The following is a 27,375-nucleotide window of genomic DNA, read 5'->3' on the forward strand; positions in this document are numbered from 1 at the left end:
CACAGAGCAATAAGCTCTGTCTGGAAGCAGGCTGCCCACATCGCTGGTCTCAATATAAGCTAGGATTGCAGTTGTCAGCCTGCTTACCATGAAGTGGCCAAGTTACACACAGTGCCATTCTCGTCAAGTAACACGCATAGGACTGGGATACACACTTTTATGTCTTTGTGGTGTTGTGGCCTTTCTCTGAGCACCTGATCTGGTAAAGGCAGTTTTCTCTCAGCAAGCAAAGTACTTGCTGTTGCGGTTGGTGCTGGAGACCAGGGTTCAAATCCCCACTCAGGGACAAGGGCCAATGGATAACTTTGGGCTAGTTCCTATCTCTCAATCCTACCTTACAGGGCTGCTCTGTAAAGATGAAAGGAAGCGGGAAACCATATACACCACCTTGAGCTCCCCAGAAGAAAGGTGGACTATAAACCTAATGATTTTACAAGTTCATTTGAAGTATTTGTTTCAAGAGGTTAAAGGAGGATGGAAACTACTTTGAACATTCTGCACTGCAGCATAGCAGCGGCTAAACGCTGGGCAAGATTCACCCCCAGCTCCTCACTCAGCCGTGAGGTTTTTAGACTGAGTTTGGGCCAGACAACTTCTCAGGCTAACCTGCCTCACAGGGTTGTTTTGAGGACAACATGGAAGTGGGAGGGAGAGAAGGAAAGAAGAGCCCATACACCCCCGCAGGGAATTGTAATAAATTTCTCAACTGATGAGGTATGCTTTAGGCGTGTTCACTTTTAAAATCAGAATGTTTTCTGGCAAATATGACAAAATTGCAGCCCAGTCTTGTGTATTTTGCCCCCCCCCCAAAAAAAGCACAAATGTTTAAAATGCCTCACACCTGATACAAGGCAGATGGCCTTTTTCTTACTCTGCTTCAAAAGGCCAAATAAAAATTGTTATGGGGGGGGGAACCATCCCACCCCAAAGCTCCTTATCTGTGCTTCCCATTCCTGAGCAAGAACTTAATTTGTTCATAAAGTGAGAACATATGTTCAAGGAGTGAGGAAGATATGTTTCGCAAGTCTTCAAGTCACTAACATGTCTTTTCTTTTAACAGCGATGTTTGCTACTACAAAGCTGAATGTTGTTAACATAGGCCATATTAAAATGCCCAGGTGCTGACTTACTCATCCCAGAGGCATCTGGCTGCTGTGGGGATAGGATGCTGCACAATCCATCAGGGCTCTTCCTTATCTCCACTTCTTGTTCCCGGAAAGTTGCCTTTTCCCCTACTAACTGTGATTTTCTATTAGTGCATACCTGAACTCACCCTCTGCATGCCTCGTCCATCTCTATGTGGTGCTATATCCATAGAACTTCTTGTTCCATCTTAGGATTCATGTAGTTTCTGCTAGGTAGCGCAGAAAATGTGACAGTACAAGATGCTTGGATGCTTAAGCTATGCAGCTCTGGCCCTGTACAATGTCTGGATGACTGACCGCCTCCAAGCTGCTTAGGAAGCATGACTTAATAATTTACCCCAATAAATTCCTTGTAGACCCCTCCTCTCCAATTGTAAAAACGACAACGTCACACAGAACTTTAAAAAGTGTTACACACATTCGTGTTTTTATTATTAAATACAAACTTTCCTATTTTTAAATAAACATTTAAACAGCTTTTTTAAAAAAGTCTTTAATATAAAATATTTCAATGTTTGTAAAAATATATATATATATATAAAGAACACAGTCTGAACCAGAATTGCAACTCCATTTTTTAAAAAAGGAACTCCTCTTCATTGGTTTTTCCCTATATTAATAAAAAGAGGCAAGGGAAGGGTGGCTGTTAAGGCATTAAGGCCAGATCCTAAGTTTTGCGATGCTGGTGAATAAGTGTGCAAGATGGAACGTACTGACTGCTGCATCCAAACGCCACTGCAAACCTGGCCACAGGGTGCTAAAACAAACAGGGACTGTTCTTCAGCTGATGCATGTCAAAAGGTAGTCCTATGCCATGGCTCATTGACCTATACAAGTAGCTAATGCTTGGTCTCTGCCAAAAACAGAGAAGGAACTTGTCTGCCTCTGAGTTGTGAGCAAGCTGCCCATGAGCACTGCAGCTAAACTAGGAGCAAAGAAGGGGAGGCAAATGATGTTTCACTGAAGGCCCCTTTGCTGCAATGCAAGTGCAAGCAGAAATAAAATAAGGCAACTTCTACCACTTTTGCAACGGTCATTGAATTGGCGAGATCAAAATTAGTGTGTGCAAGCCCTGAACACCAACCAGGCCGTATGCCCTCAGGGTCTCAGAACGCTGCACACAAACACACTATAAGGCATAGTATGATGCACTGGCATATTGAATAAGAGAGTCACCAGCATTTGGTGCAAACATGGAGGCCTGCTCACATCAATGGAGCAACATACATGGCATGATCAGCCCCTTACAGAGCCTGGCTAGTTGCACCCACACCTTCCTCCAATACAAACAGTTTATCAACATTTCATCCATTACATTAAAGCACAAATGGGGAAAGGCAGCATCGTTACCCTGAGGCCAGCTCAGCGTCACAGCTACAAGCAGAGATGGAGAAAGCAGGGAGGGCAAGAGGTGAGGCAGATAAGGGCTGCTGGTTGTGGCGAGGACGGATGGAGAAGAGGCATGGAATGGCAAGAGGCTGGACCAGATGCACTCACTCATCGACACTCACACACTCAATCCAGGGTGGGAATGTTCTCAGCACGTGGGAGGCAAAACATGTTAAGTATACAAAGTGCAAGAGCTTTGCTTCACTTCAGAGCTGGGCTGCGGCAACTCCCGTTGGCCCTCTCCGCATCAGCTCTCCACTACAACATGGAAAGAGATGCACAGGGGAGCAAGGAAAGTATGGGTCCCTCTGGAGAAAGCCTCCAGTAGCAGCTCCCGGGTCGGCAATTATTAAGCTTCAGAGCAGAAATACACAATAAACACAGGGTGGTCCTCAAACCCATGATACGTTTGGCACTCTAAATTGAGGGTGTAGCACTGCAGGGGATAGGCCGTGGGTACGGTGGCAGGTAGCCCCCATTAGATTCTCCCCTGAAAATGCCTTCACACAATAACAACAACAACAACAACAACTTAACCCTTGGCTGCCACCCATCTTCTCAAATTCTAAGTAAACCCAGCTGGGAGGAATAGAGCTCGCAGGGGCATCTGGAGGAGAAACAGAAAGTTTATGTTGTTGTTATGTACACCCCAACTTTTCAATGTTTCCCTGCAAGTTTCCCCCACCATTCTGCTTAAACCTGGAAAATGTAGGCATGGGAACACAGATTACCAAAGTCCCCAAGTTTCCTAAATTAATTTGTGGAAGATGAGAGGGGTGGGTCTTAACACTTTCCTTCCATTGGTACAAGAGATCAAGGGTGCGGGGGGGGGGGTCAATCTCTGTAAAATGGCACAGCTTTGGCAGTTCCAAGGGCCAAGCTCACCTTAGTGGGGAGGCGGGTAACTGAACAGGGCCAATATATTTAACTTCTGTACTGCTGAACTTCCCTGCAGTGCCCTGCATTGTTCAGCAGGCTCTGGGAAGTGGATAATCTAAACACAGCTGGAAGAGGCTGCATCTCTCCTATGGATATAGTTACAGCGGCAGCCACTTCAGTGCCGGATCTGCTCATGTCCTGGCTTACAAGGCATCACTTCCTCTCTGGGTCAAGACACAATGCAGGTGGGGTATGGGGAACTGGGAGTGGCGCTATATTCTACACTATTCACTATGCCAGATGCTGGGGAGCAGCAGGAAAGGACTACTCTGCTCACAGCCCACTTGCCAGCTTCCTGTGGGCTACTCGGGTCTGATCCAGCAGGGCTCTGCTTATCTGATAAAGACAGAGAGATCCATTCATAAAGCCCTGCTAGAACAGAGATGGGGCAGAATCCCAACAGAACAAGGATTTCTATTTGTGCAACTAACTACCCACCCTTCTCTCCCTTATTCTGCACTGGAGAGTTGGGAGATCCCCAAAACAGATTTTTTGGGGGGCTTGCCGTTGCACAAGCAGAAATCTTTCCACCGATGGAGCAGTTGCTTGGTGCTACATTTATCTAACCCCATTTTTTAAAAAGCCATCTTAAGCTAGGAGTCGTCATCATAAGACTGTGCTGTATTCCTTAACTAGTCTGCCCTAAAGTGCAACTAAAATCAAATTTTATTAAGTGACCCCTGCTAGTCCTGGTAAAAAGTTAAAAAGTTAAAAGCGGGTCCCATTTTGTAGGTTGGGATTAATAAAAGGGGGTCCCTGGAGTGAAGACATAGAAGGCCACTGGGATAGCAAACTCTCGGATTAATGCATTAGGCTATTTGGGGAGTTAAAAATGGAGGATGTTTTGCAGGGGAGGAGGGAAAATGGGTGTCCTTCCTTGGGCTACATTATACACATGGCTTAAAGGCAGGTGGGGAGAGAGTGCCCATTCTCTCTACAGAACCACAACGTGCCATTATTCATATCTATGGGGAGTTATGTCTAGGAAAATATATAGATATAAGGCCCAAGATCCTATGTCTTCTCCAAAGGAGCTGGAAGCCTTGGAAGAGAGTCTTCTTTCCCAGATACATAGCTGTTCAAATGACAGACTCAACATCCATGTCTGGAGAGGATGTCACCCTTTCCACTCTGGAAGGCAGTAGGGCACAGTGGTTCTTAGAAACTCCCTCTCTCACCATCAGAAGAGGCCTTTTGAAGTCCAAAGTCAGCTTCCAAACAGTTTCCACCCTTCCCACCAAGTTCCAGCTTGTTGTCTGACTGGCAGAAAGAGGGCAGCTTGCAGTTAAGTGTGAAAGCCAACCTTGAATGCCAGGAATAAATATAGCGTCCATTTCCCGATGAATCCCTTTCAGTCGCAAAAAAATTAAAACATGTCTGGGAAGAGAAAACACTCTTCGTGAGAAGGGACTGCAATTGCTTCAGTTCCCAGAGTACAGTTTGTGTTAATTTCTCCCAGTAGTAACGAGAGGGCTGTCCTTTTAAAAAAAGAGGGGCTTACTGCCCAGTCCCCACGTGGCTTGTCATCCCAGAGGGAAAGGGGTCCAGCTGGAAAGAAGAAGACAAACATTACAATGACACAATGTCTAACCACAAAGGGGGCATGTGTGGCTCAAGCATAGGCCAAGCCACTCTGCAGGACTTGGCCAAGGCAGATTTCCATTTTAATAATTTTCTCTTCAGGGAAAATTAAAGCAATTTATGAACAGAACACAGTTCATATTTACAATATAACAACAACAAAAATGCAACAATAATATTAAAAATCCATTCTCAGCTGACAATCACAACAGTAGCACCATAGGAAGGATCAAAGCACTAAGACAGACTACCAAAAGTTTTGTGTTTCTTTTAAATAGAGTCCGATTTTTGAAAGCATTATTGCCAAATACAGATTTCAAAACTAAGCTAGTTTACTAGCCAAATTTAGCTTGCTTAGAGAGCTGACTCAGTGTTTCTATGAAATGGAGGACTAACTCATAGGATTTTTCTTATTTTGCCTCTTGACAGGTATGAAATTTTCTTACCTTCCCCCCAGTGGGAAGGCAGTTTTAGGAGTGCACTTTTAAACAGAAGAGGAGAAAGTTGAGCAGTTATACTTCCCCGCCCCCCAAACCCTGAGCTGAGCCTAGTGTCATGTGGGGCTGATCTAAATGAAGCCATGGGAAGCAAATCACAAAACTTCAGGGAAATGTATTCCAAAATCCATACACTGGTACCTCTGGTTACATACTTAATTCATTCTGGAGGTCCATTCTTAACCTGAAACTGTTCTTAACCTGAAGCACCACTTTAGCTAATGGGGCCTCCCGCTGTTGCCATGCCGCCACAGTGTGGTTTCTGTTCTCATCCTGAAGCAAAGTTCTTAACCCGAGGTACTATTTCTGGGTTAGCGGAGTCTGTAACCTGAAGTGCATGTAACCCGAGGTACCACTGTATTAGAGCTATACCTTTATTAGGTCAACCAAAGTATGTTGACGTAATAAAGGTATAGTTTTCCCCCAGAACTTTCTTTGGGATAGGGGAGAGGATTTGGCCATCCATCCATCTATCTAATTTGTATACCGCCCTTCATCCTCAGATGCAACAACAAAAGTCTGCATCTGGCCAAGAGCCTTAAACTGGAATGTGGGGAGGAGGAGGCAGTAGACCTTCAAATGAGACTCATTTAGTCTTTGAAGCAGGGCAGGTTTTAACGACCAGCAGCTTTGACTCCGGCACATCCTACGAGGGCCACTTTCTGCTCCCACATTTTACACAAGGGTGACTCCAAGCGTTACAACAACAATGAAAGGAAAGTCCTGCAAGCAAGTGGTAGTTCTCTAAGCCATTCCTCAGTCCCCACCCCCAAACCAAGAATGCACCACAAATTGCATAGATCCTTATCTGCGGCTGCCCCCAAGGACAAAGTCACATTCCACTGCACTTAAGACACATTTGCGGGAAACATGTCCCTACGCAGAAAGGAGGTGGTAGGTTGCATGTGCCCAACGGCACTCGGCTGGTCAATAAACCAATTTCTGAGCCCACACACAAAAAGCACAGGAGCCATGGGGAACCAGATCAGAACATCCCGTTTCCAGCAGTTGCCAGCCAGACACATCTGCCAAGGCACCACATGCCAGGCAAGAAGGTAATAAATAACCTTGCTCTCGGTCTGTTCCCAGTAGCTGGGAATCAGAGGGACGCTGCCTCTGAGTCTAAAGGTCCCAGTTTCCCCACACCCATCCAGATTTGTTTGTGGCACAAGGATCTGCCTCAGCTGCATCCACGAATACACAACCCCTGCAAATAGACCTTCTCTTGGAAAAGAGGGCCAGAGTGGACAGGGAGCTTCTCTCACAGTACTAGAATCTGAGATCATCCAGTGAAGCTGCGTGGTGGGAGATTCAAGGCAGGCAAAATGAAAGGAATTCTTCACACAGTGCAGTTACAGCTACGGAATTCGCTTCCAGAAGATGTAGCAATGGCCACCAACTTAGAAGGGGATTAAGACAAATTCACAGAGGATAAAGCTATCAGTGGCTACTAGTCATGATGGCTAGAAGTCTGGCTGGCCGCTGCAGATACAGAATGAGGGAGTGGGTAGCTCTACTGAATCAGATCAAAACCTGCTCTTACCTCATAGTTCCTCCTCCTGTATCTGCAATTCCAGATCTCCCTCCCTTCTATTCAGTGGCCTAGGGGGGAAAGGAGAGAAAAAAAGGATTAGAATCCAACACTGAAGACTAAAAGCAAGAACTGATACATCACGAGACTACATCTCCCTCACTATGGTAGAAATCCATCTGGTATCTTTTCCTCTCAACAATAGTTGGTGTACCCAATAACTGCATTCTGTGGGGAACAGGCTAAGTTTTCATACATGGGCTCTACAACTCACTGTAACCTCCCAAGGCTGATGGAATCTCAAGGAATTAGCTATCTGAAAGCAAGGGGCCTAATTCACCCTATACATCTGAGTTATGCAAACCTTCCGCCTTCTTACCTTCCTTCTTGTCTTTCCAGGTTTCTCTCATTTCTCTGCAGTCGCCTCCTGGCTAGCATCTGTGTGGAAGAAAGGAAATATTTACTACTATAAGGAATGTTGATATGAAGCAAGAGTGAAGTTGCATGGCTAGTATTGTCAAACTGGCTGTGCCGTTTGAGGTGCTATGGTTGTCCTAGGACAGGCATAGGCAAACTCCGACTCTCCAGATGTTTGGTACTACAATTCCCATCATCCCTGACCACTGGACCTGTTAGCTAGGGGTGATGGGAATTGTAGTCCCAAACACCTGGAGGGCCGGATTCTGCCTATGCCTGTCCTAGGAGGACAAGCAGGCATGTTGCCCTAGCAAGCTCTCATTGTAGTTTTGAGGGCCAGGAGGCCATCAGTTCACCCACTAACCAACAACTTCACCAGTTGCTGGTAAAGGCCCATCCCAAGCCCCAAACCCAAGCATAACTGGAATTTCCTTGGGGCAACCTAGTCAGATGGGCAGAGTACAAATAATAAAATTATTTTTATTATTTATGCCAATGCCATTAGCATCCATAGAACTGGTGTCACAGGCACAAGTGAGGATATGCCACCAGGTTCCTGCCCTGTCTTCCCATACCGTATTTAACACTTTGCCTTTTAAATCTACTTTTCCCCATAAGAGTTCCATGAACACCATCTCAACCACACTCTTCCTACATCTAAAAAAAAGTATCTCATGTTCCCCCCCGTCGTTACATGAGACAGGGATCTCACTGCAGATGGTGAACAATAAAGGCAGCATTAAAAGAACGCTGCTATTAGGACTACAAGCATAACAAATATTTTAGCATGCAAGAAACAACTACACCCCCTCTCCTAACAGTAGCGATAAGTCAACCTTCTGAACATATACACTGACTGCAAGGCAGCTCCACAAATCAAGAGGTGCTCTCAGTTTCCTATAGGACTTCTTAAGCAGTGGGCATGAATCAAGCGTGTGCGTGCGAATGGTTAAGCCCTATCCAGAACCGGAAGAGGTGGTCAGTCACCACTGGTAAGATGAAGTACAATGGACCTTGCTGGTCCACTGCTACATATCCATTTGGTTCCTACTGGAAAAGGCATCACTTTCAACTCCCAGAAGACTTTCAGTCCATATAGGCTGGAAAATGTGACCGTTGTTACTTAAGACAGATGAGAGAACTATGTCACAGGAAGGAGAACTCATCCGCTCAACATCACCCATCAAGGACAGCAGCATTCACCCCCAGCACTAGGCTCTTACTGCCAAGAACTCTTCCAGACTTTGTGGTGCAGAGCCACAGAAGTTTTCCCTCTAAAAAACATATCTAACTTGTGGCTGTAGAACTGCTTGGATTGTCTGAGATTACATTCAGTTGCAGGACACAGCGACAGTGGGAAGTATGCGCCGGGAGACGCATACCCCTTAAGACCTAGCTGGCTAATCCTTCCCCTCATCCCAATAAAAGAAATGCAACTGGATGTTTGCTCACATCCAATAACGTTCTACCCTGAGAGGAGGGAGTGTACTTTGAGTTCAGCCACTTCTGCCTTCTCCATTGATGTATTCACAAGGTATGATGTATGCCCCACATTTGCAACCCAAAGAGAATAAAGGAGAACAGTTTAAGTCAGGTCTGGACCTTACCCTGGATTTATGGAAGTAGAAGAGCAGGCCACCCACAGCCAACAGGATTCCCAGGACACTGGGTACCACCACATAAGTCACAGCCATCCCTTGGGTATTTCTGGCTTCCGGCTTCACGCTGTGCTTGTCTGTGTTCGGAGGAATGAAGCTCAGATCAGAGCTGGGACCTGGAATGCTATCCTCCGGCTCCCTGCCCTTGGCTGGGCCCTCTTCTTGTTCCGCTCGTCTCTCTCGGAGCTGGGTGCTGTGCAGTACTCCTGGCGCTCTACCTCGGCTTCCCTCCGCCCCCCAGGAGTGGCTTTCTGGGGGTACCTGCCTGTGAGATGATGGACTGTTTGTGGTCACCACCAATCTAGAAAGCTGTTGTGCAGCAGAGACAGGATCCTCAGAGACAGGGAAGAGTGTGGGGTCACTGGGCGAGAGGGTTGCCCCACTGCCACTGGAGGGCACCCCTGCGCTCTCTGCAGAGTCCAAACTGGCAAGAGATGCCAATGTTAGGCCAGATGTGCTGCTTGTGTCAGTCACAGCCCAATCAGATACATCCATTTCAGTTGATTGAAGCCACTGCTTTCTGAGGTAGGGTTTGGTTGAGCCAGAAAAAGGGGAAGAATGGGAAGGGAATTCATGGGGCCATGTCTGGCTGCTGCCAGCCCCAGAACCAGGGAGAGGAGACCCTGTCCCCATAGGTTCAATGCTTTTTTGGCTTGAAGGAGGGGGAGAAATGTTTTTGAGCCTGGGAGACCAGGAATCAAGGGTTACGGCTGAGTCCAGGAAGGATGCAATGTTTATGGACAGAGGGTCAAGTCCCTGGGACACAGCTGCCAACGCTAGTTCTTCTGGCAGTGAGGACATGACAGCCTCAGTGCTAGCTACGAAATCCGTGGGCGCTGGAGCTCCTTGGCCCCTTTGGGTGCTCCTAGGCATCCTGGGCCTGGTGCTACCCTGTGACCCTCCTGGAGTCTGCATGGTGCCAGGCTGCATAAAGAGCTGGAGAGTGCTGGCAGCTGCCTCTTTGCTGTCCAGCTGGTCTGCAATGGAAGAGGAGGGCTCAAAGGTTGGAAGGAGAGAAGCTGAGCCTCTGCCACTCATGGGGCTTGTGGCTGGACACGGGCAGTCCTGGTCAGTCACCACACCTGAAAGATCCAGATAAAGAGAAGAGAATGGCCATAGAATAACCAGCAAGAAGAACAGAATGGATGCTTCAAGCCGAGATCAGCCCCTTCCCTCAAAAATCACCATGCTAAGGCGGGGCAGACCAGTGCCAAAAAAGCAACAAAACAAGTAAATGAAGCAAAGGCAGCAAGGCTTCCAGGGGACCAATGAATGGAACAAGACACTGCAAGGTCAGCTGGGAACAGCAACTCCCAAGAGCATCACATGCAGCCCAAGATTACTGAGAGCACACAGGATACCAAAGAGGCCAGACAACCAACTCTGGAGGAACGGCATTGGATCAAGATTCAGCTAGTTTAGCAAGCCAAAGCAAGGGCAACCACAGCTTCTGCACATGCCTCCATGAGCAGAACAGCAGAGGGAGCAAGCTGGTCAAGCAAGAAGCAGCTGATCAAGCAAGAATCAAGGGAGGAAGCATGGTGCTCCTACTTCGCTGTCCTTCCCAGCATTGCAGGTGATGTGCACACAGGGACAGAACATAGAATATGGACTCAAGAGGAAGACAGCAACTGCATTCTCCACACCGGCAAAACCAAGCACCACTCAGAGAATGGGCAGCGTCATTGTGCCTATTGGACCAGATGAGCAGGCAAACCAAGCTAGGAAGTGGTTCACTTGAGGCCAAAGCATTAAGCCTGACCACGTGAGCATCTTCTAAAAGGCGGACAATAGGATGGCTTTTTCTTAAGGCTGTTTCTGAGAGTTGCATGTATGTGTATAAGAACATCAACAGCAATGCAGTGTCTTCTCCACTTTGGTCTGCGTAGCCCAGCGCCTCCCTGCCTGGCCAATCTGTTTTGAGGGCCACCACAAGCATGACATCTCCAAACCTCTGCCCTGGCAGAAGATCCCATTTCTGCAGGTCACATATAGACATGGTATGCCAAGCCACCTGGGATTTCCTCATGGTCTGACCACAAGCAGACAAGACTGTTATTTGTAAAGGTCAGGGTACATCAAGAGGGTACTTTGCATGAGCAAAGAACTTCCAAGGTTAGAAGAAACCCTTCAGAAGGGATCTTTGAACAGCCTTTGTCAACACATTTTGAATCTTCTCTTAAGCCATGTGAGGGAAATACATATTTTACTGGGAGAGGGGGAGGTGAAAGCTAAAAGTCCGACTGTGTCCTGATGAGCATGCAGAGGGCCTTGAATTGATTGCTGGACTCTTAACATAGTCGGTTTTGCCCTTGCCACAGATCAAAGAGATAATGCTCATTTCAAAAACATGAAACTTCTGTTGACTTAAGGCTTTAGCAGTTAGTAACCGCACAAACAAGTGTAAATACACAGAAGCACACAAACAAATGCGCACAAATAGCAGCTCTGGAATACCCTCCCAACCCGGAATGTTCCATTTGCCTCGGCCTTCACCAGTGCACTGACACCCCCCCCCCAGATGGCTAGGGCTAACTAATGGCAGCTGTAGCCCCAAACATCTGGACAGCGCTAGTTTGGGAAAAGCCAAGTTAACTTGGAAGTTTCCTGCTCCTCAAATGCTGCCCCAGCAGCTGCCAGGAGATGCAAAAAAACCCAGAATTTTCTGTTACCTGGAGATGTTGTACTCTTCCTTTTTGAGTCGGAACATTTCTCAAAGACACTGCTGCAATCATGGCTGAAATTTCCTTTGGACAAGATTTCCTTAGCTTTGCTGAAGTACTCATGCACCAGCTTCAGCATCTGCCTTGCAGTCCGGGAGAATGGCCTGGTGCAGTGCTATAAGAGACAAAAAGAGAAAGTAGGGGGGTGGGAATCAATGAGCCACTATCTTAATCTACCAGAACCAAACAGCCACCATAAAAAATATCCAAGGCAGCATATGCAGCAAGAGGCAGTCACTGTGACCCAGCAAAGGCTATCTGGCTACACAAAGCAGGCTTCCAGCACCTCTGAATTCTCAGCGATGGATTCTGAACCTCATTTGGAGAGCACTCAGCAGTGTAAGAGGTCCCAGTAGCGCAGAGAAGAACTTGCATCACTTGTGATGCTGCTAGAACTGTCAACAGTCTTCCTCCAGCTGCAGATAACCAGCATAGGTGCTGCCTAATTTTTGTTACTGCTGTTATACGTCCCCCCCTTTTCTCCAAGGATCTCAAGATTGTGTACATGGTTCTCTCCCCTCCTTTAATCCCCACCATAACCCTGTAAGGTAGGAGACAGTGATTGGCCCAAAGTCACCCATGAGCTTCATGCCCAAATGGGGATTTGAACTCTGGTCTCCCAGGTCCTACTTCAACACATCACCCACTACACCATACTGGCTCAGTAATTTGGATGGAGGCATCATGGATTAAAACTCCGTCCCCTACATCAGGGTCATGATCTGACTCATGGAGTCCTGCACCCCAGAGCTAAAGAAGTGAGTAGCATCATGTGCAGAGCAGCCTAACAGACTGCTGTTTTCAAAGAGAATGCTCTAGCTCAGGGATGAGGAAGCTGTGGCCCTCCAGATGTTGTGGAACTCCCAACTACCATCAGCTCCTGCCAGCATAGGCAACTGCCAGGAATGATGGGAGCTGTAGTCCAGCAACATCAGAAGGGCCAGAGGGTTCTCCACCCTAGCCAGTAGAGCAAGTGCATACGTCACACAAGTATTGTCAGTCCCCAGCTTCTTTCCCATTTCCATAGAGCGCACGTTTCAGCGGCCATTTAGTCTCCTAAGTCTCACCACAGATCTGTTAGCATCCGTGAGAACTGCAAATCTGATAAGTAAGAGGTTACCTTGCTCTCTTCTTCATCACTGCTATTAATTTCCATGCAGTCTCCAACTTCTATGTGCCAGTCCTTTACCTCCTTCATTATGTTAGAGTTTGGAGTATTGTGCTTGAATTCAATACTTTCAAGGATGTTTCTTAGAGGCGAGTATGCTGCTCTGAGAAAGCATTCGGGGTCGTCCTAGAAGGCAACAGGGACAGGTGTCCATCATAGAAAGATTCATGGCTGGTGTCAAAGATCAGCAATGCACGGCATCTACCATCATCAGCCCCCAGTTGCTACTTCTCCTTGTTGGTGCTGCAGATTCCACCTTCCCTCTCCAAACAAGTGAATGGTGGTTAGAGTGAAAAAGAGGAGCAGCTTCTCTTGATCTGGCTTCTCCCTCTGAGTAATTGGATTGGGTCCAGAAGAACAGGCCAAGAGAATGGGCAATAACAGCTTTGAGGAACCCCCAAGCAAGGGCTGCTTTAAAATAATTCCCCCCAAAGTCTGAAGCCAGCAGAGAAATTTCTCCAAGTGTCCTTCAGGATGAAATACCCCATGAAGCAAACTGAGAGACCACAGGACTTGTCTACCAAATCCATGACTGGTGACTTAACCACAAGGTCATCTATGCAGGATTTTAGCTCACACATTCTCTAAATAAGTGAACTCAGGGTTCCCCAGAAGCTTCAACAAAGGTGCTTCAGTAAGAAGATCAGGAGTGAGAGACAAGTCGCTGGAAAGGCAGCACATCTTCTGCCATTACCAAACTTCCTCTCAAACAAGCTATGCCAGTACAGCACAGGCATGTGTTTAAATCTCAACAGGCCCAGCCAGAATCCCACAGGAGAAGAGTGTCTGTTCCAGGATATGCCCCAAAACAGGCATAGGCAAACTCAGGCCTCCAGATGTTTTGGTACTACAACTCCCATGATCCCTAGCTAACAGGACCAGTGGTCAGGGATGATGGGAATTGCAGTCTCAAAATATCTGGAGGGCCAAGTTTGCCTATGCCTGCCCCAGAATAATCTATAACAAAATGGAATTATTTGGCAGATACACAGGGGTTCCTCAGCTAAGCTAGGGACTCAGTTCAACAGTTGAAGTATGGTTTAGAGCATGGGTAGGCAAACTAAGGCCCGGGGGCCAGATCTAGCCCAGTTGCCTTCTAAATCCGGCCCACGGATGGTCCGGGAATCAGCGTGTTTTTACATGAGTAGAATGTGCCCTTTTATGTAAAATGCATCTCTGGGTTATTTGTGGGGCATAGGAATTCATTCATTTCCCCTCCCAAAAAATATAGCCTGGCCCCCCACAAGGTCTGAGGGACAGTGGACCAGCCCCCTGTTGAAAAAGTTTGCCGACTCCTGGTTTAGAGTTGTATGTGTGATGTGCTTGTGCTTGTGTTTGCACAGTTCCTTCTCACCTAGAATGGCCACAAGGAAGAGACTGGAAGCACCTGATTCCAAACCAAAGTTCCTCATTTATATCCAAACTCAGGGGAAGTCTGCTTAGTTTAAGCAATGAATAGACAACCAACTAGGATCATAAGCCATCATTTGATTCTTAAGATCATGATCATAGGTCAGGATCTTCACCACACCATAATTCCCCTGGGTTTCAACATAAAAGTGGTTGGTTTGCAACCAGAGATGAAAACTTCCAAGGTACTTGTGACTGTGCAAGGAGGGGGGAGGTGTGTGTGTGTGTAGGTGGGGGGAGGGAGCACCTGAACCTAAGCCTAAGGCTTGCACAGGCTCATAATGCTCAAATCATAGTATAGTATTAAAAACACAAACAGCACAATAGCGCAAGGTGTTCCCTGAAGGTATGATGTTCAAAGCCACTGTTCTCAACTGGGGGTGGGGAGCCAGCCAAGGCCACAATCCCTCTGTTCTCCTCCTCCAGGGCTGTTACTTGGCTGGAATGTGCCCTTAAAATGCAACCACCTTGATGGAAGATGGAGAGTGATGTATGTCTGGCCATTCCCACTTCTGCAACCCCTAGCAGTGGTATGTGGTCCTCAGAACATTGCCCAACAGGGATGAAAAATGCCCCCCCCCCGCCCCTTGTCTAAACACAAGGCATTCCTTGGAAAACACACACCAAGTCCCACAGATGTGTCAGCAGCACAGCAGATGTGTGTCTCACAATTCCAACTCACCAGCTCTCTCTCATCCACATACTCAAAGGACAGCTCACATGAGGGCTTCATCATCTGACTATCAACCTGTAACAAAAAGGCACAGTCAAGTCAAAGCAACTTTAGTGGACTTGCAGTTTCCTTCATCTAGGAATCCGGAATACAGGAAAGAATATCCCCACCAGGCTACACTGCTAGGAATATTTTATTGGGCTGGGGGGCTGGGAGAGGAAGGGGGGAGACAATTCTGGAGGTATAGGATGACATCCCTCTGCTTACCACAAAGGGCTAGACTATAGTCTACTGCCTTCTGTGCTGAAGCAGTTTACGGAGATTAGGGGCAGCCAAGTAGTGACAGAATGACAAGATTTAGAAATGAGTGCTTGAGTATCTAAGAACTCTCTTCTTTTTACAGTTTTGCAGGACCATAGCTGACAACTTACAGATTTGAAAATAAGGGATCAGCAGCCAAAATAAGGGATTTTAGTCAACCAGCAGCCAAACGAAGCCTCAAGCCGTGGTTCCCACAGAACAACAACCTGGCAAAGGGGATGCAGCAAGGAAAACCACCGTCACCTCTCCGCTGGGAAGCGCTGAGCAAAGGTGAGTCCCCAGGCAATGCGGCTGATTTGATCAGCACAATGCATGCAAGCTCCACCCCCCCAGTCATTCTTAGACTCCTTATTGGGTGAGCAATAAGTCCAGCAGTGGGAAACAGCGCTGAGATAAGGGAGTTTCCCGCCAAATAAGGGACGGTTGACAGCTATGTGCAGGACAGCTATGTGCAGCATCTTGGCTGACTAAGCAGCTGAGGCAGTGGGGGCTCCCCCATCACATCCGCTCAGCAGAGCACATATAATTTAGATCACAGAGGACACCTGCAATGTGCACCCTGCTATTTTCTGAACTGCAATTTGTTAGAAAACATACACTGCACATTAGTGCAGCAGTGGAAGCATGCACACAAGCATATTCTGCCCTGACCAGTGTCAGTGCACCAGGGGCACCAAGCTCTTGCAGCAGGCCATTCTATGAACCAGCAAGAACCATGTTGTGGCCATTGAGCCAGCTCTGAGCTTTGCTAATCCTTACCAAAGCAAACAGCTGGCTCTCTTTGCCCAGAGGCAGAAGTCAAGCGTCTACCACCCTGTGCCTTCCAAGTCAAGTGCTGACTCAGCACTTTAGAACACCTTCTCCAGCGATCTCAGCCTAGTGCCGGCAGGGAAAAACGCCAGGGAATGATTTGGAGCTTCTGCGGCAGGCCAACACGAGATGGGACTGCCAGGAGGGCATGTCAAACTGGAAACAATTGCTTCATTATCAGGAGAGAGCAGCCGCCAGCAACATTTATTCATCACAGAGAAGCCCAGGCAGAAGCAAGCAGAATGAGGGCGGGGGAAGGGGCAAAGTTTAGGTTCACTGCCCTAAAAGACGAGGGAAGCATATGCAGCAGTATGAGCATCTCACTTTCAGTTTTGGTTTTACAAACGCGGTCCCGTTTCCATTTGGCCAAGAGATCACAGGATTTTGGATTCTATAGAACCGAGAAGAACAGCTCTGGGGTCAGCACAGCAACAGCTAGCTAAACAACCTAATCCTTGGCAGGCAGTACAACATTTTGATTTGCATCCTGGCGTCTTGCACAGAAACTTAAAGGGGCAGCAGCAGAACCTTTAAAAAATAATAATATTCCAGCACTTTGCAAGCCAGACCACACATTTTACAGCAGAGCTCTCTCCTGAGCATTTTCTTAAATCTGAACAGACTATTTTCATTTCACCTGATGTGCTACAAGATATCTAGGTCTTCATTCATTAGTCTCCTAATTAAGGTTTATTGCTCCTTTAAGATAAGCAAAGTCCACCAGAAGTAAAAACAGCTTTGCAAAAACCCGAGTTACTTTTTTCAGCTTTTTTAAAAGAGGAAATCATTTAATGGTTTGTGGTTGCAACAGTGGCGTAGCATGGGTTGTTAGCACCCGGGGCAAGGCAAGTAATTTGCGCCCCCTAACCCATGGATTTGCGCCCCCTAACCCTAACCCCCAGATGTTGCGCCCGGTGCGGCCAGCCCCCCCTGCACCCCCCACGCTACGCCACTGGGTTGCAAGCCCAAATTACAGCTAAGTAAGAATCTCAATCGTGGAGCAGTGATCAAATGTTAGCTTTGACCAACTATATCAAATTACTTTTAGCCCAGAAGAGACTTTGTGAAGAGAAGTTTATTTGTACAAGTCAGACACTGTGTTATCACTCTCAAACAAGCGATAATTAGTACCAGTTGTGTCCTTGATTCTACATAGTAATTTAGGTAATGTTAAGGCTTTAGAGCTTTCTCCTCCGGCATCTTCGGAGGGGAAATTAGTGGTATGATTCTAAGACCCCTAATCTCACACCAAAACTCAGTTTCAACCTCACACCCTGACTATTACACATTGTAGATGGCAGTAAAAACCCCTTAATTACTCTGCAATGGCGCTGACCACCTCCACTGCTTGGAAATGTCAAGAGAGTAGTTGGCTATAGCCTAAAGAATGTACTTGAAATGCATAGTTACTCTTTAATATACCTCAGCAGCTGAAGTGTGCTAAGTGGCAAGCTGTGCGCTGCACGGTGCTTTAGCATTCCTCAACTTGTGTACTAGAGACAGAATGTGCTCATCTAAATAGCCAGAAATTAGCTTTCCAGGGGAGAGAGCTGAATCCTGGAAAGTGACAATACGTACAGGTCTTGCTATTCAAGCATAATGCATTCTCAGGAATTTGTTTGTGAAGCGAGCATTTACATAACAAGCAGAAGATTTCCACTGACTCCAGTGGAGGAATTTCTAAGGTGTTCCCAACCACAGAATTTCAACACCCGAATGAAAAAACCCAGGGAAACCTTGCAAAAGGCAAACAAGGAAGGAAACCAAATGCCTTCTTAATTGTCTGATCTCTCCCCCTCCCTCCCATCATGGTTTCTGGCAAAACAGCTGTCAATGACCAGCAAAACACAAAAAGTTAAAGGCTTGTTTAAATGGCTCCAGCCTTGTATACCAGAAGGAGTGTCTCCAGCCCCATCACCCAGCCCAGATACTGAGGTCCACCTCTGAGAACCTTCTGACTGTTCCCTCATCACAAGAAGTGAGGTTACAGGGAACCAGGCAGAGGGACTTCTTGGTAGTCATGCTTGTCCTGTGGAACGCTCTCCTGTCAGATGTCAGGAAAATAAACAACTATCTGAATATCTGAAGGCAGCCTTGTACAAGGAAGTTTTTAATGTTTGATGTCTTACTGTGTTTAGTGTTTTAATTTGTTAGAAGCAGCCCAGAGTGGCTGGGGCAATGAAGTCAAATGGGATTATTATTATTATTATTATTATTATTATTATTATTATTACTGCTTCTGCTGCTTATTTGTTTACAGTACTTCACACAGGTCCAGCTGTTGGGGTATCTGAATCTGCATTATGTATAGCAAGGTTTAGATACTAATTCCTCATGTTTGAATAAGTGAATTTTCTGTAACAAGTGTTTGTGTAGTAGTGGAACCTGCATGTACTAGCAACTCATAGCAACAAGCTTTGCAGAAGGCATCTCCAGTGACAGAGCTTCATGCTATGGCACCAGGGGGCGGAGAGCAGGTGGTGGCGGGGCTGGTGCGCATCCCGAGGGCATGGCGCGCCATCCGCAGGGGCGGGTCACAAGTCCTGGGGATGGGTCACGCCACCTGCAGGGGCGTGGCGCCCAGCCGGGGGGGGGGGGCAGCCGTGATGGCACCCTGCTGGGATCGTGCTGCCGAGGGCGGTGCATACCCCCTGCACTCCTCTTCCTCCGCAAGTGGGCATCTCCCAAAGGCAAAAGGATGGGGACAGCATATAAGCATTTAATTTTATCTCACCATTTAATTTCTGAATTTCTCCATAAACACAAGAAAAGGCTTTTAAGGTAGCTGACTAATGTCTTACTAAACATGAAGCATTTCAAGGGTTGCACTTCGTTAGCCACATGGATGTCAAGGTGGCAAACCTATTTTCGAGCACAAATCAAGAATTTGTGGCAGGTGAAAGACTTCAAAGAGAAGATCTTTTTGGAGGCTTTTGTGCCAACCTATGCAGTCTTGTGAGAAGAGGGAGATGCTCTTGATCAGCATATTTGGAACCAAGACTATTATCTTAGTGCCTGATGCATGTCTGGGCTACAGAATGAGCAAGCTGTTATGCAAACCTAGAAAATGGAAGAGGGTCCAACTAAGGGTTCTGCATAATGCTGCAGGTACAAGAACTGTAAGCTTTGATCCCAAGCCACTCCAGCCTTCTCTCAATATAGTTACACCAATTATCAGATACCACACAGCACCTTGGGGGGCAGCAAGGCTTATGAGGTTATTTTGATAAGGGGATGGAGGATCTGAGGTCTTCCTAAACTTCTGCAGGAAGTAAACTGCCAGCAGGTCCCATTCCCATAATTGCCAGAACCTCCACACACTTTTCTCAAGTTATCAATTCCTAACCAGGATGCCACAGAGAGCCACATTCTCCCAATGATTAAGCCCTTGAGTTGGTCCTGTGAAACTTTCTTTTCCTGGTTGCTTCTAGTTCTCCTAACTAACTATCATGCTTTGCTGCCACAATCACTTGTGACTGACAGTGGAAAAGAATCTTGATTGAACCCCACAGAATTCCTTGTAGGCAAGGTCAAAGCCAGGACCTTTGACAGTTAACCACTGGCAGAGACCTCCCAGCAGTTCCCCAGTGATCCAGGCAGGATCAAGAGTCAGGAAAATTCCAGGCACTTGTTCCCAGAATGTTGTGGTTCTGAATCACCCCAACCTGCTCTCCCCATGACTAGAATGGTGCATTCCAACTCTAGCATTCTATAATTGCATTAGCACTTCCTGCTGGAGCTATGCTTTATTACCCTCCTAAGCATCTGTGGAGTGGTCCCCATGCCACACCTCCCTTTTTAGCTACTAAAAGTCTTCATCGGGGAAGCACTGAAATGGGTGTGAGAGAGTGCACACGCACGCACACAGCTGCACTAAAAGCTCTTTAGCCTGCAGAATCAAGCACAGTGCAGGCTGCATCCAGCTGAACCTCCTCCTTAGTAGCATGCTCAGTGTTAACACTCCCTCCTCACAATATTGGCTCCATTTATCCCCAATTAAAATGGCACTATTTATCTCAATTAAAAGCAGTCCTTCAACTTCCTTCCACTATGTCTTCTCTACTTTCATTTTCTACCTTCCCCCTTCTCAACTTCTGCCCTCAGGGCAAGAACAGCTTGTGAACAGAGAAACAAACAGTTCCAGGCACGGATGGATTAATATATTTCCTGTTGGTTTTTAGTAGTTTTCATGCATTTGCTTAAAAAGGCAAACTGAACAAGATCATCCAGCATCCCGACTCAAACTGAACTAACAAACAGCAGGGGCACTGCCTTCTGTTGACCAAAGGAACTGGTAACTTTATGCCATCACCATGTTTTGGGCCTGAACCCAGGCTCATAGTTTGTCTCCCCCCCCCCCAGACAAACCACAAGTGGTAGGCCAAGAACAAACCTTGGCTATGGTTTGTGGCTTGTCTGGAGAGGTGCCTCTGCCCAGCATAAGATCCAGGTGATTCATCTTCTGATCCATTCTTTCTTGCCACCTTTGCTGTACTAATTGCAAAGAAACTCACCAGGTCCAGCAGGCGATTCAGGTGAACATCATGGATTAAGCGGCTGCAACCTCTGTTCTTCTGCTCTGTTCCATGGATAGCGAAGGCCACAAGGAGAAGAAAGGCCACTGCAATGTGGGAGATCATCTTTTTCTGTGCAACAAATGAGACAGAGTCAGGATTAAACATGGGGGAAGCCTGCACCTTCACGCACCCTCTAACCTTGTGGACATAAACACAAACCTAAGAAAATATGAAGAGCCCTGCTGGATGAGACCCAAGGCTCATCTAGTCCAACATCCTCCCACCACACACATTGACCAACCAGATGCCTATAGGAAGCCCAGAACCAGGATCCGAGTGCAACCCCTTTCTCCCCATGGTTGCTCCCCAGCAAACTGTATTCAGAGGCATACCAAGTCCAATACTGGAGGCAGAACAGAGCAACCATGCTTAGGAGCCAACCTCATATCCCATGAATTTGTCCGAACCCTTTTTAAACCATCCAGATTGACAGCCACCACTGCATCTTGCAGGAGCAAATCCCATGATTTAACATATGCACTAAGGGACTAAGCAGTTTTCTCTGTCATGAATCTACTTGCCTGATCTCATCTGATCTTGGAAGCTAAGCAGGGTCAGGCCTGGTTAGTACTTGGATGGGAGACCACCTGGGAACACTAAGTGCCATAGGGTTCCTGTCAACCTAGATAGCTCAGCATGGTGCTGATAATGCCAAGGTTGGAAATTTGATCCCCATATGGGGCAGCTGCATATTCCTGCATTGCTGGGGGTTGGACTAGATGATCCTCAGGATTCCACCCAACTCTACAATTTTATGATTCTACCGACATTCAGATTTGTTGGGTGGCCTTTGTTCTAGCATTATGAGAAGGGAAAGAAAACACTATCTGCTTTCTCCTCTCTCATTCAAATTCTGTTTCTGCTCAACATAAATCCACACTACACTGCAAAAACGCATCCCAAAGCATGTATGTCTGGCTAGCCCAGGGATGTGCCTGTTTTGCTATTTTTAGATATAATACAGTGCTGTAGAATTTACTTAACTCTTTTTACAAGAGCATCCAGTGCTTTCTCCCCTGCAGTGTGGTCTGCTGGTCTGCCGCACATTATCCTTCCAAGCCACAAGTGCTGGAAAATCAGTTGCTTCCCCCAACTCTGTCCTCTCACTCCTGCCCCCCCCCCCACTGCCAATACCTAGCCAGGATATCTTACTATAGGGGATTTGAGTTAATTGCTATGTATAGGAATTATTAACATCTTCTGGATGGAGACTTTATAGCTATGGCTGCACTTCACATTTTTTAAATGAAGAGAGATGAGGTTTTAACTATCATCTCGTTACTTCCTTCCGAGACCCATATGCTTCGCGCTTTCCCACTAGGCTTTTTGGTGCTGGGACTCTGCCATTATATAAAATAAATAAATACATTACAATTCCACACTTTGGGCATGCCTCCAAAGATAACCGTTTCCTTCTGCCACCCATGGTGACCTGCAGAAAGCGCTACACTTGGGCATCTATTTATGTATGGAGTCTGCACCACAGAGGTGTCCTATTTCTCCACGGATGCTCCCGTTATGTGTAAGAATTAAAACAGAAAGAGGACCCTTCCCAGCAGCTTTGGAAGAGTTAAATCTGGCCTGCAAGCATTCCTTTCCCATTCCTCCCCACACCCCACCGCCTTTTCCTCTTTCTTATTAGGAGAAGGAGAGGTCAGCTGTAGCCAAGCTGGGAATTTCCCAGTTCTTAGGCCTCAGCTGGATTCTGCACATTCAGATAAATATGCCTTTGCCAGTCTGTGACAGCACTGGCTTTTCCCCCCAGGAAGGAAACAAAAACAGCTCTTGCTTCTCCGCAATATGTTGAGATTTTATTGCTCAAATTCTCTCACGATTAATCAGCCTTCCTTTCCTCTTCCAAATTATTTTATCCTCCCTTCATTGCTGTCTCTGTCCCAATCCTCTTTTCTTCCACAGCACCAATTTCTATTTTCCATAGCAAGGGTCATACGGCCAAAACTTGCCCAGGTGCCACTGGAAGCGAGCAAGCATCATTTGTCACCCTTAAGCTTTCCCACCCGGAATTTCCCCTTCGCATCTTTGGCCATTCCATCAGATCATGAAGGCATTTTCCTTTTCTTTTTAAAGGAGCATTTATCTCTACTTCCTTCCATAATGCATTTCAGCTCTGGAGCTCAGTGCCAGAAGACACTTCTGCTCACGTTAACAGGCTGTGCAACTGTTTCAGACAGAGGACAAAACTAAATAGGAAAACTAGGGTGAAGGGCTGTAGTCTAACTTGGGTTCAAGCATCCACTAACTTCCTTGAGGTCATTTTATGTAAGCGTCACATGCTTTCTTCCCCGCAAAGCAGCCAACACTGGCCACTGCCATAGATGGAACTTTGTGTCTGTTTCGCTACTTCTCTCCCCGCCAAAGCGTTCTGGCAGCACATCTCCAGGAGCTCCCTTGGACAGCTGGGCACTTGGATGATACTCAGCAGTCTGCTAACCAGAGTGCTAACTGCCTTCGCCCACGTGATGTTGATACTGGCCTCCGAGGTCCTGCTCATTGTCTGCGGCAAGGCAGAGACAACCAGTCTCTGGAATTCCCTCCTCGGGAAGGCTTTGCCTAGGACAATGTGGTGGGTATCCTATGGCAGGCAGGAGGGGCTAGTTTGTAACCTTCTCCAGCTTCCTTGTGCTTCTGTTGCAAGGAGAGTTACTCGCAAATAACTTCCAGGGGAAAAACAAGATCTCCATAACCAAAAAGGGTTGCAACCATTGTTTGTTCTACGCAGAACTACAAACCCACAAAACATAATGGACATGACTAACCAAGGTCCATTAAACAGGTGTACTCCAAGTAGAACTTTTAATACTGTGGATTGTATCCAGCACAGAACAAAACCAGTTGTCCAGCCCAATTTGGGTGCAGCACACACAGTCAGGGTGTGTGTGATATAAGAGACTAGCAGATGGGGTCCCCCCCCCTACATCTGCCTCCCTGTCTCTTCTCAAGCAATTGTATTTTGTGTTCCAGCAACAGCTGTGAAGCCACTGGTGCCACCCTAGCGAGACACTAAACCCACCTTCTGCCTAGTCTGCTCTCATGCTCTTCTTCCACCTAGTCCAGGCCAGCCTTCCTCAACTCGATGTCCTTCAGATGTTTTGGAATGCAGCTCCCATCAGCCCCAGCCAACTGGAAGGCACAGGGGTAGGAAATGCTGGCCCAGGCATTTCATTCCTCCTTCCTTCCTACTCAAGCGCAGAGTCTCCCCTTGACATGTCCTTGCATGTCCACCCACCGTTTTCCTTGGCATCTTCCATTCCACAGTTTAAAAAAGACACTTTGCTCCCAAGCTCACATGAGCCTCATTCTATGCCATGACATTCATTAGCAAGAAAGCATTACACTGAGTCCTGGGAAAGTCCCTCAAATGCACCTAGCTGCCGGTCCAGTCACTGGGCACAGAAAACAGGAAACATAAAAGGAGGGGAGGAGGGAATAATAAAAACATCACACATAAGGTTTGGAAGAGGCTTCGGAGTCATGCTTTGTTTATTTAACCTTGCCCAGTAACAGAAAGCTCAGGAGATTAAAGTTTCTATCCCTTCAGCAGGTGAGTGCATGCAGAGCACATTAGGACTTTCCCCAGTATTTCAGTGTAAAACGAAAGACTGTAATCCTCATCTAGCTCAGAATCAAGACATGTTGCTATCAGGGAAGGAGGACAATATTCTGCTCCCCAAACTCACACATGCACTCTGCATACAGATGCTGACCAGAATGACGGCTGAACCTTCTTCATCACTAGGAACAGGATCTTAACCTCAATTGCATCCAAGGGCACAGAGGAGGCTGCGTGTATGACACACACAGCTCTGCCCTCAAACACTTCAGTGAGACTCAGCATCTGCTGCCAGTTGCCTCACTCTGCCCAGCGCTAGGGCTGTCCCTGCTTGTTCAGCCTAAAAACCAAGAGGGAGCATTTAATTGCATTGGGAGATACTGGAAGCCAAGTCTTCCTAGGAGTCCCACCCTCTGAACCGGATGCCCCATCCTCTCACTCCAAAGAAGTGGAGATGCACAGCTATTAATCTGCAGCAAGGGATAACAATCTGCATATGCTTAGAGGGCACCCCTGGTGTTTCTGTGTTGCAGGAGGCCGAGCCCAGCTTCACACCCAGACCTCCTCTGAGTGAGCACCCTCATATGAGCATCATAAAGCTTCTTCTGCAGCTAGAGCATAGAAAGGCAGAGCGGCAAAGCTAGCACACTTGTTACCGGAGGACAGTAATCCACAAGGATCATGTGGGCAGCTCCACTCCAGCCAATATTTGCACTGTTAATGTCTCGTGGCAGATGGCACTGATACAACAACCTGAGGTATTGACAGTGCGGCAAGCTGAAATATCATGCCAGAGGCAACTGGGGCTGCAATCCCAACCGCACTTACCGGATAGTAAGCTCCATTGAATCCACTTACTTCCGAGTAGGCATGGGTAGGATTGCACTGTAACTACTCAAGGCTATTTAGCCCTGTGCTTGCACGGGGAGTAGAACCATAGCATCGTGGAGCTGGAAGGGACCCCGGGGTCATCTAGGCCAACCCCCGCAACGCAGGAATCTCAACTAAAGCATCCAAAACGCCGCGGGCCTTACTTCCGAGAGAACACGCGCCCGAGTTGCGCGGCAGGGTCAGACCTCCACCCCGCCCGCCTCCGAAGCCTGAGATTTATAACCAGCTTGCAGCGTCGGCCGCGCAGAATGACAGGAGGGCGTGAAAGGGAGGTGGGGAGGCGGAGAGCAAGCGGTGCATAACGCAGGGAAAGGGAAGCCTCAATACTTGGATCCAGGCAGCGGGTGGGCGCAAAGCAATGCCAAGCGTGCCAACTTGAATGGGGGGGGGCAGGTAAGCTCCACCCTGCATGATCAATCACATGACGGGGCTCACCCATACAATTTGAATGGCAATGCCCATCAACTTGTGGTGGGGGCAGGGGGACCCCGAGAAATTGGCTCCTATGCCCTATGCACAAACCGGGACACTTGGATGGGAAAAGTTTCTCACACACAAGGATCAGCAGTAGCGCTTTGCGCGTTAGCAGCCAAAGCAGAAAACCTGGCTGCAAAGTTTGCGCCAAGCCCTACGGCCCTCCTCGTGTTTGCTACGGAGTAAAGCGCCGCGTAAACACGCCACACATCTCGGAGGAGCAGGCTGCGCGGCTGAAAGGGCAGCCACGGACTTACTCGCGAGGAAGCACGCCCACCACCCCCGTCTCCCAAACCCAATAGGGGGGGAATCTGCGCCCTAGACCCTCTTACTTCGGCGGGGGGCTCGCGTTGCTGCCTATCTTGCTAGTCTTATCAACTCGAATATATTTTTGTGGGAGGGGAGAGAGAAGAGACCCGGGCAGTCCCCTTCGGACGGGCTCCGCTTTTCCTTACCTTGGCCCTGCACGCAGCCCGCTCCGAAAACGCCCCAATCCGTCGCCTTAAGATCCGGGTTGGCGAGAAAGCAGCGTCGGCGGGCGCGCCTTCTTTCCCTCTTGCAGGCTAATCCCGTTTGCAGCAACAGCGGCCGGCGAAGGGGGCTGGGACTGTGTGCTTTCAGTTCGCGCGAAGCCCAGGAAATGCTGCCTCCGTCCGCTCAGTGCCGCCTGCCTGACTCGTCGGCCTTATAAAGGGCTCCCTCCGGAACATGTGGTTTACGGGAAATCACCTTGGATCGGCGCCACGCTCCCTCCTCTCGACGGGCCCTCCCCCACTTTGTTAAAAAAAAAAGCCTCTTTTTCCCCCTTGCGCTGTAGTCCCCTCCCCAGATTTGTCACTGAGAAGCTGCAGAGCTAGGAAGCGCTTAAAGAAGCCTCTGCTCGACCCCTTCTCGCCTCTTCAGACGACGGGCCTCCTCCGCATCGCGATGCCCGGGTGGGTGTGTTTTCACCTGGGAATTTCCTTCCTATCCCTAACCCAGACGTCCCGAGTGTGGCAAAGACAACATCTCTCTCGTGGGAACAAGAAGTTGCCAAGCCCCATCCGCATATCCCGAATTGCTGCAGCAGAGACTTTCCCCACGCAATCCAAGGCATGTCCGCTCCGAAGTAAATCCCATTGAGTTCAATGGGGCTTGCTCTCAGGTTGAGCCGGAGGCTGCAGTCCGGTAGCCGTTTAGTTAAGGCCTCGCTCCTGCAACCTCACCTGTAAAATGAGGATAATAGTGGCCTAGCGCACAGAGAAGGGTTAATAGAAGTCCTGGCAAAGTAACACCTTGGGCCATGCTGGATTAAATGCACATGTCTTTGAGTAATGGTTTTGTCTTTTCTGATATTTTTGGGGTTTTTTGCATGCCAGTGTTAATTGTTATTTTATCTCTGGCATAACACAATCATCTCTTTCTCACACACATCACTTTTGTCATTTTTAAAAAGCGCAGGTGTTCATTTGGGGAGTGTCATTTGGGACCCACCCCACGTTCCTGAGCCCCTCTGCCACCAACTACCAGCTGCTGTACCATCCAAGCTGCCGTTCCTCATCTTCTAAACCAGAAACACTACAGGCACTTCTGTAGCCCTTGAAGGCAGAATGGAGACAAA

General features: G+C 47.7%; 1 protein-coding gene across 1 annotated transcript; it reads right to left on the reverse strand.

Annotated features, from left to right (window-relative positions):
* Window positions 1-1,544: 1,544 nt before the first annotated feature.
* CSF1 (colony stimulating factor 1) lies at window positions 1,545-27,015 on the reverse strand. The gene is made up of 9 exons (XM_082228480.1): window positions 26,231-27,015; window positions 20,777-20,908; window positions 15,141-15,206; window positions 13,001-13,174; window positions 11,830-11,995; window positions 9,107-10,239; window positions 7,462-7,520; window positions 7,095-7,153; window positions 1,545-5,021 (listed from the first exon to the last, which is right to left on the reverse strand). The coding sequence occupies exons 2-8, from the start codon at window positions 20,900-20,902 to the stop codon at window positions 7,096-7,098; spliced, it is 1,782 nt and encodes a 593-aa protein (XP_082084606.1). The 5' UTR covers window positions 20,903-20,908; window positions 26,231-27,015; the 3' UTR covers window positions 1,545-5,021; window position 7,095.
* Between the last annotated feature and the right edge of the window lie 360 nt (window positions 27,016-27,375).

Source organism: Podarcis vaucheri (assembly GCF_965113315.1).
Source record: "Podarcis vaucheri genome assembly, chromosome: 6".
Lineage (NCBI taxonomy): Eukaryota > Metazoa > Chordata > Lepidosauria > Squamata > Lacertidae > Podarcis > Podarcis vaucheri.

Bases quoted from the DNA above. Each gene is read 5' to 3' on its own strand.
- CSF1 (XM_082228480.1), bottom strand. From the start codon at position 20,902: ATGATCTCCCACATTGCAGTGGCCTTTCTTCTCCTTGTGGCCTTCGCT. The intron at 13,175-15,140 runs GTGAGTTGGAAT...GTTGCCTTCTAG, and splicing joins ATGTGGATGAGAGAGAGCTG to GACGACCCCGAATGCTTTCT. The intron at 11,996-13,000 runs GTAACCTCTTAC...TGTCTCTTATAG, and splicing joins GTGATGAAGAAGAGAGCAAG to CACTGCACCAGGCCATTCTC.